Consider the following 15,292-nt stretch of genomic DNA (forward strand, 5'->3'; position numbering starts at 1 on the left):
CAGGAATGATGGCGGGCAGGGGAGGGGTGGGGGGGGGGGGGAGATAAAGAGAAGGCGCCCTACAGAGGGGCTCCAGCTTGATTGTTTCTGTTCTTTAGCATTTCTAGAATAGAGAGTGGGTGGGAACCGACTCAAGTAAAGTCCCAGAGACTCTACCACTGACGCACAGGAAAGCCTCAAGTGGGAGGAGAAATGCAAATCCCCTACTGACAATGGCGTCAGCGGCTTTGTCCTGGGGACTGTGAGGGGCGATTCTGACTTTGGACTTTGGCACCGCCTGGGGCCTGGGCTGAGAGAGCCAGGTAAGTAGGCAGATCGCACCTTGGAGTTGCTTCTCCGGAGGAGCGCGGGTCAGGAAATGCTTATGCAGAATGCCGCCGGGGCTGTGCACTTGGTGGTGTGACAGTTCACTTCACTTTAACTGGTGTGAGGATGGGTTCTTCTGAACAGCGTCCGACTCCACGAGGCAAAGATGCGCTCCCGCGCAGGTCTGTGCGCGAGACTCGGGAGCTCAGCCCGCACATCTGCACGGCGGGAGGGACCGTGGTGGCTGATGCGGAGGTGTGTCCTCGCGGAGTGCTGAAAGTGAGCCCCCCTTCTCTTTCTTAACCAGCTTCTCTGAGCTATAATGTCTGACATTAGACTGAGTACACGGGTTTCAGAGAAAAGTCTGGAGCTAGGCTGGCCAGTGGCTGTGGCTTTGATGAGAGGGGGTATTTTCGGACATGTCATCTCCTTTGCAAGCTATGTGTCACGGAGCCAGCGTGGCACTATTAGCCCCCAGACAGCGCGACAAAATGCCCCTTTATCTAGGGCCAGACATTCAAGAGAATCGAGAGGCGCTCAGTTTTCAAAAGAAATGTTCTATAGTTTTCTTGTGATGGGAGACTTAGCGCTTAGAGAGTGAAAGCAAAGGAGGGGAGAATGAGTAAAGGCATTTCTAGAGGCTGCAACAGAGAAGAGGGTCCTCGGACCACACACCTTATCCTTCCCTTCTTCAGCCCTTCAGGTTCAGCTGAACCCTTAAGTTCAGCTCTCAGGAAGGTGGACCCGGGTCCTAGGAGTAATTTTTCTGACTTTGGGGTCAGTTCAGTCCAGTTAATTCTTAGTTAGAAAACAGATTGTAATGGCATTTTCAGCTCCTGTGCTCTCACCATTAACTAGAATAAAACAGGGATGTAGCAGGACAATGGCACTGTGGCATGGGACCAAACATCCCAGTTTTGTGTGGTGTGTGTATATATGCCCAGCATCTGCAAAGACAACCTCAGATCCGTCCTTAGGAGCTGTGCATCTTAGGCAGGGGTCATTTTGCCTACTTGTTCCTCAGATGTTTGTCATTTTTAAAGTTGGGGTCAAACTTACTATCCACCTTCCCTATTCATGACAAAATCAGGATTGCCACTCACTCTGCATTTAACAGGCACTTACTGAGTCCCCACAACGTGCCTACAATTGTGCATGTAAAGGTCTTCAAGACACAAAGTGATATGAAAATAAAACATTATTTCTTTTGCCAGTTTCTTTTAGAAAAACATTCTTCTATACATTTAGATCAGGGAATCTGAATTTGAATTGTTCCATTTGAAACCTGAGGAATATGTGTATGAAATACATGAAATTTATTATTGTGACCTTCGGTGAGCAAAAGGAAAACTTACCTACAAGATAGGCCGAAATATTATGGTGGTTAATCATGTAAAAGTTTTGTTCCTTGATCTAAAATTGCCGATAAAACAATCAGAACTTTTGACTTTGGAGCAAGTAAAGTACTATAACTTCAAGGCGTCATATTAATCTCCCTGAGTTAGGAAATGTCTAAAGCTTCTAAACTGGCCAGCGTAGGATAACAAAGGGAAACATACTTTTGTTTTGTGACGGGCTGCCACATACATCTCAAGTGTGGTTTCTTCCTCCTTAAACAACCTGAGGGTTTAACCACTGTCAGTGGTACATCAGAGGTGAATTAAAAGTAGACCTTAAAAGCTCTGCCCATTCATAGTGTATCATCAAACAGAGAAATATAAATATGCATTGGTTCACAGATATTTTGAACTGGAAGAATTAGAGCCCATGAAAATGCATACATGAAGCTCTTCATAAAAGCTAAGACCAAATTTGATCAGAAGTCTGGGAATAGGAAGCTGACTCTGGAAGCCAGACAAATCTGAAATAAAAGAAAAAGGACTGGGCAGCTCGACACGCAGGAAGCTTTTATTGGGTACTCCTCATGTAGAAAGCCCTAAGAAGGTCTTTGAAGGTGCAGTTAAGTATGTTATTTGCCTCAGGCTGCTCAAAGTCAAGAGTGCAGAGGGATCAAGTGAGCTTGCTGAGAACACAGATTTGCAGGACAGAATGGGGGTAAGGTGAGGAGTGTTGACAGGGAATGAAATCTTTCTGGAGAAAGTTCTGGAGTTCCTGTTAGAGCAAAGCAGGACATGGTTTGGGAAAAGAGAAAGAATCATGTTCCGTGCATTAGGGATGACTTGGGAAAAAGCTGAGAATTGCTTTTATCTTTGGATTGAAAGCATTTTCTCTTTACTGTTTTCTTAAATAAGGTGACTATGAAAGAAAATTTTTTCACCGGTTACTTAACTAATGGACAACATCGTCTTTGTCTGAAATCTAAGGGGAAAAAAACACATGTACCACAGTTACTAACATTTGTAAACTTTAATTTTACCCTTCATTTATAGCATGTCTCAGTGGAATCAAGTCCAACAATTAGAAATCAAATTTTTGGAGCAAGTAGATCAATTCTACGATGACAACTTTCCTATGGAAATTCGACATCTGTTGGCTCAGTGGATTGAAAATCAAGACTGGTAGGACCAAACATTATTGTATTTTCCCTAGAGGTTGATATACAAATGCCTTATGCTCTATCCATGTGGATTTACTCTATGATCTTTTTTTGACTGAGTAGATGCATATTTTTCATCAAGGATTTGGAAAGCTTCCTCTGAGGAAGAAAATCATCATCTTTTCTGGTTTCATCTGTTGTAGATGAAAATTTAATGCTTCTAGTGCATTGGGTTTTTTGGTAAGCCCAATCCCAGTAATTCCTAACTATTAAACGGCCAAGGAATAAAACTATTGTTTACATCAATTTTCAACACAGACTCCATGTAAATAATTGTTTTTTATTATGTTTTACAATCATTCTTTAAAGCTCTGTTTACCTTGTACAGTTATTTTTTTTTTTGCTTTGAATAGTTCTCTTTTTTATTGTGAGAAAATATACATGACATTTACCATTTTAACCATTTGTAGGTATACAATTTTGTGGCATTCGGTGTACTTATGTGGCTGTACAACAATCACCACCATCCATCTCCAGAACTTTTTCATCTTCCCTAACTGAAACTCTGTCCTCATTAAACAACTACTCTTCATTCTCTGTAGCCCAGACTTATCAACCACCATTCTATTTTCTGTCTCTCTGAATATACTACTCTAGGTACTTTATGTAAGTGTAATTGCACAATATTTGTCCTTTCGTGGCTGATGTATGTCATGTCACATGTTTTTTCAAGGTTCATTCATGTAGCATATATCAGAATTTCCTTCTCTTTTTAAGGCTGAATAACATTCTATTGTATATATAAGCCACATTTTGTTGGGTTATTCATCTGTCAACCAACATTTGAGTCGTTTCTACCTTTTGGCTATTGTGGCTAAAGCTGATGCAAACACTGATGTACAAATATCCGTTCAAATTCCTGCTTTCAATTCTTTTGGGTATCTACCCAGAAGCGGAATTGCTGTATGTAATTTATGCTTATGTTTTGAAAAATCTCCATCCTGTTTTCCATTTCCACCAGCAATGTGCAAGGGCCCCAGTTTCTCCACATCCCCACCAACACTTGTTATTTTGGGTTTTCAATAATAGCCATCCATTTAATAGGTATGAAATGGTAGCTCACATTTTGATTTGCATCTCCCAATGATTAGTGACGTTGAGTATACTTGGATGTGTAAAATTTAAGTTTTAAAAGCTTTTAAATGCTTATCACTGTGGAATACATTTATCTCTCTTTAAAACTAGTATGGTAAAGAAGTAGACATTTTACTGGACGTTGTTTCCTGCTGACTAATAACACTTTTGTTTTTTAGGGAGGCGGCTTCCAACAATGAAACCATGGCAACAATTCTTCTTCAAAACTTGTTAATACAACTGGATGAACAGTTAGGTCGCGTTTCCAAAGAGAAAAATCTGCTCTTGATACACAATCTAAAAAGAATTAGGAAAGTCCTCCAGGTGAGAATGCATTCTACTTTTTCAAAAATATTTGGATTTCTGTGTCTTAAATTCAGCTAAAAAAAAATATATGTACCCTTATAATATTATTTTCAATTCAGATTTAAGAGGGAAAATTTGAATTCTCTTACCATTTTACATTTTAACTAATGTGTGTTTTTCATGAAATTCTGAATCTGAAATACACTATAAGTGGGAGGGTGTGTGTGATTCGCATGTGACTATTTACTAGTTATGTTCAAATTTGACACTCCCCGGAACAAGGATTTGAAAGACAATAGGTTCATGGCTCTCCCCCAGTCCTCCCTTGCCTTTCTCTCTTATGTAACAATTTAGTTAGTATTGTTCTCATTTATAGATAGAGGTATCGTGGTTGTATGTATCTTTTCAGATTTGGTTCAAATCTCACCTCCTCCAAAAGCATTCCTTGGTACTCTCTAACCCCTATCTCTGGCTTTCTAGCCTCTAGCTCTCCAAAGGCTCACCCAGGCAAATATGTGTTTGTCTTCTCCCCAAAACTGTGGAGTTTAGTATTCACCTTTGAATTCCCAGTGCCCATCACAAGACTGGATATATAGCAGGTGTGTACTATTTGTTGATTAAAGGTATGAATGAATGAAGGGAGTGAAACAGGGATCTAAAGAATTAAAGGCAGGCTAATAGTGAGTTAAACCCAGAGGTGCTAACACACATAACAAACTCTTAATGTGAACTGCTGTAATATTTCCTGAGTGTCTATACAATGTATTAAACAACATGAAAAATGCATGTGCCGTTTTTCAGTGAGGAATTCTTAAAATCCCAAAGTTCCGATGAATACGTTTTTAGAAAATTTCATCTAGGCTATAAGAAAAATGTGCTGGAAGTTATTAACGCTTGTAGGAAGGGCATATACATTGTTTTTCCTATTGTTTGGATTGCACTGAGCCAATTTTGCCCTTGTAATGCCCTACAAATTTGCGAGACACTCGGCCTAGGTAGGAAAATAGCTTGTTGCCAACAAAACAGGATTTGCCACAGCATAAAGCAAACAATCTCTTACAGAGATAAGACAGTTAACCTTGGCTTCATTAGCTTAGTGCTGTAATCAATAAGCCTAAAACAGAGGTGGGCATACCATTACCCACAAGTCAAATGTGGTCACTGCTTCTTTGGAGAGCCCATGACTAAGAATGGTTGTTACATGTTTAAGTGGTTGACAAAGAATTAAAAATATTAATAAGTTTGTGACATGGAAATTCTGTGAAATTCAAATTTTTATATTTTAGTGGAAATAGCCATGCTCATTTATTTACATATCGACTATGGCTGCTTTTGCACTGCAGTGGCACTGTTGAGCAGTTGTGACAGAGTGACCCCTAAAGCCTAAAATCAAAATGTGTATGTGTAGTGTGTGTGTGTGTGTGTGTGTGTGTGTGTGTGTGTGTGTATCAATAACATTTATCTGGTCTAGAAGCAAAGGTCCTACAGGTCACTTTGCTAGAGGGACATAGATGGATAAAATGGTTGAGGCATGGTCTTTGGAAATTCTGAAATTTGAAATTCTCAAAATGTGACCTTGGGCAATCACTTAATCTTTCTGAATTCTCACATCTTTTCATGTAAATGAGTATGATCTTTATTTACTTTTTGGGATTGTAAAGAATATGGGAGTTTTTATTCTGGCAAAATAAATAGGCTTCCAATAAAAGGTTTTTGTTGTTGGTAGAAAAAGAACAGGATTTTCTTAGCATAAATGAAGAGTAAATTTAAAGGCCATCTTTTTTGGAGGGTGGAGATAAGATTTCGAGGGAATTCAAGAACCTGCAATAACTCCCGTTCACATTTCGACTCAAGCACAAACTCTTCTGCGTATGTCACTGGCCTTCCAGCATCTTCTCTCTGTAGACCCTTCCCAACAAACTGCTCCAAGCTCCTCAACATTCCTGTCTCAGAAGAATAAATCTTCTCCTTGTTCCTAAACACACCAAACTCACTCTCGAAAGACTCGGAGCCTTCGCTCATGACTATACCATGGCCAGGAATGCAAAACCATCCCTCTTACTGCAGCCCAGTTTCCAGTGGTTCCTGGAGGACCTATGGATGTCCCAGTGCACCAAGGAAATCTTCACCACCTTAGCCCTTATTCTCATCCTTCATGGAGCACAGGTGGCAAGATAACCAGCATCTCTTCTGTGCTGGATGTGTCTAAGCAGGTCACAAGCTCTTTGAAGTAAAAGCCTGACCTCCTTTTTTGGCCTCTCTTCTCCCTCTGGTACCCACTGTGGTTCTACTACAAACTAGGAACTCAAAAAACAGTTGGGTTGGTTAAGATATTTTGAATTGACAAAACACTTGCTCTTTCCTTCCTTTTACAAGTGATACTTATTGGGTATTTGCATTAATTCAGAATACAGTAAAAAATAACAATAAAGAACATTGTCAACTATGGTTGTAGACTTAAACCTGCATTTAATGTTTCTTTCTAATGTATCACATTCCCACTATGGTTTCTTTTTTGTTTTTGTTTTTGACAAGTCTTTTTGAGAGAACAATATCCCCTGCTTCCCCAAGAATTAAAAGAGAAAAAAACCTCCTATCAAAACACTGTTGACACTGTGCTTATCTGGTTTGAACATTTTCATCCTCTGATATTTCAAATACAATCCGTTTAAACAATTATAGCAAAAAAGCACAGATGATACAGTTCCAGGAGAATTAAACAAGTATAAGGCAGATTTATTTTATTTCTTTACAGAGCAGCTGAGGTCTCCAGTTTCCATATTTTAATTTCCTCTGAGATGGGAAGCAGTTGAACACTGATGTCCAGCTCACCTTAGCCCCTTTAGCGGGAAAGCAGTTTCAGGTCAAGGCCAGGAGCAAGGACTGTCCCAGGTTGCATCTTGACTCTGTGACTTACTTGCTGCATGGCCCAGGGCAAGAAGTTTACACTCTCTGGCCTCAGTTTCCTCAGTAGTGTGAGCAGAATCACACTGGTACGGACCCCAGGGGTGTTAGAAGCATTAAAAAAATTGTAAAGAATGTGGTAAGGTCAGGATTTGCTAAAAACAAATACCTGCCTTACATATTTCAAGAATGCTTCACCATGTTCTTGGGCCTTTTTTTTTTTAGACTTTTTTTAGAGCAGTTTTGGGTTTACAGAAAAGTTGAGCAGAAAGTACATACTCCCTCTCTACCTGCCTCTCCCCATTTCCCCTATTATAACATCTTGGATTGGTGTAGTACACTTAGTACATTTGATGAACCTATTGTGATATGTTACTATTAACTTACGGTCCGAGATTACGTGAGGGTTTGCTTTTTATGTTGTCCAGTTCTATGGGTTTTGACAAATGCATAATGTCATGTATCCACCATTTCAGTTTTACTGTCCTAAAATCTCTGCTCTATTAATTCATCCTTCCCTCCCTTATCCCAAACCCCTGGAAACCACTGATCTTTTTTTTAGAGTTATTTATTTATTTATTTATTTATTTATTTTGAGAGAAACGGAGACAGCATGAGCCTGGGAGGGGCAGAGAGAGAGGGAGAGAGAGAGAATCCCAAGCAGGCTCTGCACTGTCAGTACAGAGCCCGACACAGGGCTCAAACTCACGAAATCGTGAGATCATGACCTGAGCCAAAACTGAGAGTCAGACACTTAACCAACTGAGCCACCCAGGCGCCTCAACCACCGATCTTTTAAATTTTTCTCTAGTTATGCATTTTCCAGACTGTCATATAGTTGGAATCATACAGTATATAGACTCTTCAGATGGGCTTCTTTCACTTAGTAATGTGCTTTTAAGTTTCCTCCATGTCTCTCTGTAGTTTGATAGCTCATTTCTTTTTATTGCTGAATGATATTCCCTTGTATGGATATACTATAGTTTGTTGATCCAATTTTGGCGATTACAAATAAAACTGATATTAACATTCATGTGCAAATTTTTGTGTGGGCATGACTTCTCAACACATTTGGGTAAAGACCTAGAAGCTTGATTGCTGGATCTTTGTTCTTGGGCTGTCTCCCGCAGGGCTCTTTTCCTTATTCATCTCCCTCACTGTGTCTTTTTCTGGGACATTTATTTCTCACAGTTCTGGAGGCAAGGAAGTTTAAGGGGCCAGCAGATTCGGTGTCTGATTCAGCTTCCTGGTTCAGAGGCTGCTGTCTTTTCCCTGGGCCTCACATGGTGCAAGTGAGGAGGGAACTCTCTGGCTTTTTGTAATGTTTATTCATTTATTTTAAGAGAGAGAGAGAGAGAGAGCAAGTAGGGGGAGAAGCACAAAGAGGGAGACAGAGAACCCCAAGCAGGTTCCTTGCTGTCAGCGCTGAGGCTGATGCTTAACCAACGGAACCACCCAAGCACGCCTAGGTTTTCTTTTATAAAGGTGCTAATTCTATCATGAGGGCTCTGCCCTTATGAACTAATCACCTCCCAAAGGCTCCACCTCCTAACAGCCTCACATTAGGGGTTAGGAATTCAACATACGAATTTGGGAAGACACAAATAATCTACAACAACCTTCTGAGGCACCTGGGTGACCCAGTCAGTTGAGCATCCAACCTCAGCTCAGGTCATGATCTCACAGTTTGTGAGTTTGAGCCCCGCATGGAGCTCTGTACTACCAGCTCAGAGCCTGGAGCCTGCTTCGGATTCTGTGTCTCCCTCTCTTTCTGCCCCTCCCCTGCTCACACTCTGTCTCTCTCTCCCTCTCAAAAATAAATAAACATGAAAAAAAAATGCAAGGTGCTTACAACAGTGCCTGACACATAGCTATAACAACCTTCCTCTCTGTCTCCTTCAGAATGACATTTTAAAAAATTTAAATGGTGCATATTTGTTATAAAAAATTGAAGTAGTACAGGAAAAAATGCAAAAAAAAATAGGAAATAATTCAAAATCCACTGCCTACATTTAACTATATTAATATTTGATGAGTGTCATTCCAGATGTCTATACATACATATGTGGATAAAAGGCCTGGTGGTTACCAGAATCTTGGAAGTCTCCTGTGCCCCCTCTGTAACTCCACTTTGCTCTCTCTCCATCCAGAGTAACCACTAAATCTAAATTTTGCACTTGTCAGTCTCTTCCTTTTTGTTATGGTTTTACCACATAGGTCAGCGTCCCTAAACAACATAATATATGTTTCCAAGTTACTGAACCTTACATAAATGTGATCAAGTGTATTTATTCTTCATAATTTTCCTTCTTCACTTAACATGGTTCCTAAGATCCATCCATGTTGATGTGTGTCACAGTAGTTTATTTGTTTTCATTGCTATGCAGTATTCCATTGTGTGAATATATCACAGTTTATCCATTTTACTATTGATGAGCATTTGGGTTTTTTCTATTCACTATTCACTCTTTACTATTTCAAACAATGTTGGTCTGAATATTCTTGTGTGTGCTCTTTGGTGCTTGAAATGTGCATGAAACTCTCTAGGATAGATAACTAGTAGTGGCATGGCTGAATCACAGAGTATACACATCTTTAATTGAACTATAATGCCAGAATTGTTTTCCAAAATGGTGATACTGGTTTACACTCTCCCAACAGAGTAAGAGTTCTGGCTCCATATCGTTGTACATACTTTTAGTGGTTATATACCACATATCAATCTGGTGGTGTATCCGTCTTATTTCTTCAGCTTATTTTTTTGTTCTTTTCTAACTTTTTATTCAAGTGCTTTATTTATGTTGAAACTTTCTTTTTTTTTTTCTTATAAATGAATTTAACTCTATACCTTTTTGAGAGGTACTTTTTATGTACTTTCATATATAGTGCTTTTACTGTTCATATTGAAATAGTTCATAATTTCAGTATGGACTTATAATTTCTAAATGAACTTAAAAAACCATCCCACTAAAAATATATAGAAATACTAGATAAAATATAACAGACTTTTTAAAAAAGCTTTTTAACATTTATTAATTTTTGAGAGACAGAGATAGAGCATGATTGGGGTGGGGACAGAGAGAGAGGGAGACACAGAATCTGAAGCAGGCTCCAGGCTCTGAGCTATCAGCACAGAGCCCGATGTGGGGCTTGAACACACAAACTGTGAGTTCATGACCTGAGCTGAAGTTGGATGCTTAACTTACTGAGCCACCTAGTTGCCCCAAATATAACAGGCTTTTAATTGCATAGGCAAGCTTATCACATTAAAAGAAATTCTAGAATCAAAAAAAACATTTTAACTATAAAACATCGCTGTAAATAGGAACTACACTGGGTACTATAATACATTCTTGGATTCTTAAAATTCAGATTCCCAAGCATGCAGGACATCAGAAAGAGAAGTTCCCAAAAGTAGCAAGAGAGAACAAATATATTACCTACACAGAAATGAGAGATAACCTCAAAGCCCAATTTAAAACAGAAATGAAAGAAGAGTAGAATAATTTCTTCACAGAGCTGAAGTACAATACCCACCAACTTAAAATTCTATACCCAGCTAAGTTATTATACAAATTTAAAAGTTCACCATGCAGATACTACTAACGGAAATTAAACACAGATGTTAAGCATGCATGGTAAAATTTCAAAAGTACCACGACAACAAATGAAAATAGAGTGCAGAAGAAATTGAAGGAATAAAAAAATAAATATTTAGAATCTGTAAAAAAAAAAAAATTGAAAGCACAAAATGAAATATCAGAAAAAAATCCAAATAATGTCTGTTAAGTGTACAAAACTCATCAATTATTAGAGAAATTGTGAATTTTACAGGATTCTTCTAAAAATATGAAATAACAAAAGATGATGAGCTCAAATAGGTGTGCTGGGGCTGTTTTGTAGAGAAGTTTGGGGATCTTGACCAAGAGTCTTAGTCTTATTCTGAATGAAATGGGAATCCATTGGCAAGTTTGAACGGGGGTGTAACATGAATTAATCTCTGTTTTAAAAAGCTCACTCTGGCTGCTAAATGAGCTGTTCTGAGTCAAGAGGAAGTTGGAGAGACCTATTAGAAAATTCATTGATTTTTTTTTTTTAAATCAACATATTGAAATCTTTTTCTATTATGGTGGATTTATCACCACTTCTAAACTTCAGAAGCTTTCGCTTTATGTATTTGTTAATATGCTGTGAGGAGCCTAGATATAAGGCAATATTGGTGGACTAAACTTTAAAAAAACAATTTAAAATACCTTTCTTTGATCCACTTACCATTTTTCATCTTGAAATTTTATGGTGTGGTTTTCTTTTTGTTGCCATTTGGTAACCAGTAAATGAATTCATCTCTTCCTTTTCATACTTCCTACCTCACTTTGTACTGGGGTATGCCTTTTATAAATATTCTATGATAATCTTATTATTTGGTCAATGCATATTGAATGAGTTCTTACTGTGTTACCAATCCCATTTCAAGCACTAGGGATAGTATTGGAGGAAGTCATGAAGCTTATAGTCTAAACAATTCACACCTCCTATGTTTTGTTTTTTAACTTACAGGAACTTCCATGGGCCTTCCTCAAAAATGAGTGTTAGCGAGGTAAGGGAAAGAAGGCAGCAGCAATCTTGTCTGATGATAGAAAAAATGTGTTCAGGGTTTTGGCGTTAACTCTGTGGTTAGTAGTCCCACCACCCACAGAGCATTTTTCACCCACCGGGAGAACGATTCTGTTAGTGAGAGTTTTAAACCCTGTGGGTGAGGGGGTGCTTACAAGTGTAACCCACACCTCACAAGTTCTATTCTTTGCATCATGGTGGCCTCTTTCTCAGAGGGTTTCTCATACGGGTTTGCCCCAACAAAAATATGCGCTGGAGCTAAAAGCTCCTCGAAAGTTGAGTAGATGGTGGGTTCCTTCTTGCCTAGTCTGCAGAAGTCCTATTGTGGGCCTGAGGATCAGGTGCAGTGAGGTTTTTAACATGACAAGATGGAGGATTCAAAACATTTTTGCAATATAAAGGGAGGGAAAAAAAGCCACTTTAACTACGGGTCCACTCTGAATTTGCCAGATCTTCCCCTTTAACGCATGCTGCTTTCTTAGTTCACTCCTCTTCCTTCCCGTCTGTAGACCACATATAAAGAGAAGGGAAGGGAAGGGGTGACCTCAACCTATGACCTGAAAACAACCCTGTATCGCCACTGTGTTAACTCTGAAAGAGCTGAGTGGAGGGTTCAGTCCTTCACATCACCTTGCAGCTCATGAGCTGCAGCCTGTTTGTCATTCACTCCACAGTTATTTCCCCAAGTACCACCCCCACACACAACACACACACCCTAAATCTGCTTTCATCTGAGATAATGGCCGGATGCTGGTATCACAATGCTTCTATTTCATAGGCTCAGAGACCTGCCTATTATGCTGTTTAAAATATTTTTTTAATGTTTATTTTATTTTTGAGAGAGAATGTTAACAGGAGAGGGGCAGGGAGGGGGACAGAGGATCGGAAGTGGACTCTGCAGTGAGAGCAGAGACTCCAACGTGGGGCTTGAACTCACAAGCTGTAAGATCATGACCTGAGCCGAAGTTGGACACTTAGCTGACAGAGCCACCCAGGCACCCCTACCTATTGTGCTATTTAAGATGGCACATGAATTACTTGTCAAGATTTTGTTTGCTGCATAATTTGGGATAGTCACCAGAAGGTGTGCTTTGCCATTCCTTGCCCTGTGCACATCAACACTAACCTGGAATCCAGTGTGATCAACTCAAGATCCCACCCACCTGAAGTTTCAGTCTTGTCTATATTCCTCCAAACCTTTCTCTTATCTTATCCAAGGTTGCTTGGATTGTTCTCCTTTCTTACTGTCTTTTCTAACAGTTTATCGCATGAGTCCATTGTGATTTGTCCTTTCTCTGAATTCTGATTCTCTTTGAAGTTTATACCAGAGTCCAGAGCTTCTTTATGCAATAATTATTTTGTGTCCAAATGACGATTTGGATAGGGGCACTTGTACCCCAATGTTTATAGCAGCACTCTCAACAATAGCCAAATGATGGAAAGAGCCTAAATGTCCATCAACTGATGAATGGATAAAGAAATTGTGGCTTATATACACAATGGAGTACTACATGGCAGTGAGAAAGAATGAAATCTGGCCCTTTGTAGCAACGTGGATGGAACTGGAGAGTGTGATGTTAAGTGAAATAAGCCATACAGAGAAAGACAGATACCATATGTTTTCACTCTTATGTGGATCCTGAGAAACTTAACAGAAACCCATGGGGGAAGGGAAGGAAAAAAAAAAGAGGTTAGAGTGGGAGAGAGCCAAAGCATAAGAGACTCTTAAAAACTGAGAACAAACTGAGGGTTGATGGAGGGTGGGAGGGAGGGGAGGGTGGGTGACAGGTATTGAGGAGGGCACCTTTTGGGATGAGCACTGGGTGTTGTATGGAAACCAATTTGACAATAAATTTCATATATTGAAATAAATAAATAAATAAACATTAAAAAATTAAAAAAAAAACAACAAATGACGATTTGGATTTCTTAAAGTAGGGCTCATATAATTTGCTTTGGGCTATACTGGGTATCTACTCCATAGATATTTGTTGACCGAATATGGGTTTCATCATATGGATTTTAACATCAGGCTCTATTGAGCATACAAGGTGAAAAGGACATAGATAAAACCCTGATGTTCAAAAAGTTTGCAATTTAAAATGGAGACAAAAGAGCAAATGTTTATGATGTGGTGGCGTAAGCACCATGGTAGAAGTATATACAATCATAATTGTCAGAACTGGAAGCATTTGAGCTGATTTTGGAAGGATGATTTGGGACTGTGAAGAGAAGGGAAGTAAGGGAGTCATGTACAGAGAAGAAAAGCAAGAGTGGGAACATAGTAAGAGAATGCCTATCTTGCAAACAATCTAGACACCTAAAGCATTAAAATGGGGTTATATGAGGATCTTGAATGCCATGCTAGGCAGTTTGGACTTTGGCAATGGGGAGCAATCGATAGTTTTTAAGCCAAAGTGTGGCGTGAATATGTGTTTTTATTGAAAACCTATCCAGAGCTAGTTTTCTCTGTAGGACAACCTGCCCCTTATTTGCTATAGGCAAAGGAATATTAGAAAAGTCTCCTAAGGTTGAAATTTTTTTCTTTCCTCATTCCACCCACTATATTCCCTCTCCTTAAATTATTTGAATTTAGAGAACTGAGCCAGAAATTGAATACATTTTAATTTTCTTAACACAAAACTAGCTGTAGGGCACTGAAGGAAAAAAAAAACCCTCAACTATTCATATGATGGAAAGTCAGGTCCAACTCTTGGTTTGGGAAACAGGAAGCCCGCATAATCTGCCCAGGAACCAACATGGAAACTCCACACATCCTGATGTGGCCTCTGAACCTGTTGGCCTGACAGACTATAACAGAAGCTTACAGAGGGGCTGTCAACCCCAGAGCGACACCATTGAGACACCCACGCCATTGGGAAAGTGAGTAGAGACACAGATGTTAGTTGAAAAGGAGGATATGAAGATGTTTAGAGTCCATGTTGACTTTAGTATCCATTGGTTTCATTTGCTAGGAGGGTCATGGTGGTTGCAAAGAAAAAATTGAGCAGATATTCACCTTAAAAGTAGGAGAATTGTGTCATTCTGCCAGTAGTTTTTCCTTTTTAAATGTTTTCTATTTTAGTTGTCCCTATCATATGAAGAAGAAGGCCTATAGGAAAGCTGTCAGTACTGATCCGAATCCGTTGTGATCTGGAAGCTTTCCAAAAAGATACTTAACCAAAACCAAGACAGTTCATAAGACTTGTTACCTTAAACATTTGCTTTCAAAACGCTTTTATGTACATTTTGTGGAAGCTGGTTTAATAAACAAAAACATAAAAATGGGAGCAAAACCAAATCCACCTGTCAACAAGTTAGAAACCAGTTGTCATCTAGAAACTAATTTCTGTTTATATTTAAAATTGTGGTTTGACTGAATCATGATCAAGTAGATATCTGAACTCAGTAGATAACTCATTTCAGTACATAGGCATTGAGTGACTGCCTTTAACTGATCCAAATCACATTAAGGGCATCCATTTTAACTTATCAATGAGATGTTCAGGATTGGGAAAGAAGTTGCCTTTC

At 39.2% G+C, this 15,292-nt stretch overlaps 1 protein-coding gene across 15 annotated transcripts in view; it reads left to right on the forward strand.

Moving 5' to 3' along the window:
* The window catches only part of STAT4 (signal transducer and activator of transcription 4), a 114,566-nt gene that overhangs the window by 23,269 nt on the left and 76,005 nt on the right, over window positions 1-15,292 (forward strand). For 12 of the 15 annotated variants that reach the window (XM_078451081.1, XM_078451067.1, XM_078451069.1 and 9 more), the window contains 2 exons: window positions 2,697-2,825; window positions 4,117-4,261. In XM_078451081.1, the coding sequence (XP_078307207.1) occupies window positions 2,698-2,825; window positions 4,117-4,261 (273 nt within the window). In that variant the 5' untranslated portion in view covers window position 2,697. Of the gene's footprint in view, window positions 1-206; window positions 303-362; window positions 586-2,696; window positions 2,826-4,116; window positions 4,262-15,292 lie in introns of those variants that run through there. The other 3 variants (XM_078451076.1, XM_078451080.2, XM_060622443.3) reach the window with 3 other exon arrangements.

This window comes from Panthera onca, chromosome C1 (genome assembly GCF_046562875.1).
Source record: "Panthera onca isolate mPanOnc1 chromosome C1, mPanOnc1 haplotype 2, whole genome shotgun sequence".
In the NCBI taxonomy this organism is placed as follows: domain Eukaryota; kingdom Metazoa; phylum Chordata; class Mammalia; order Carnivora; family Felidae; genus Panthera; species Panthera onca.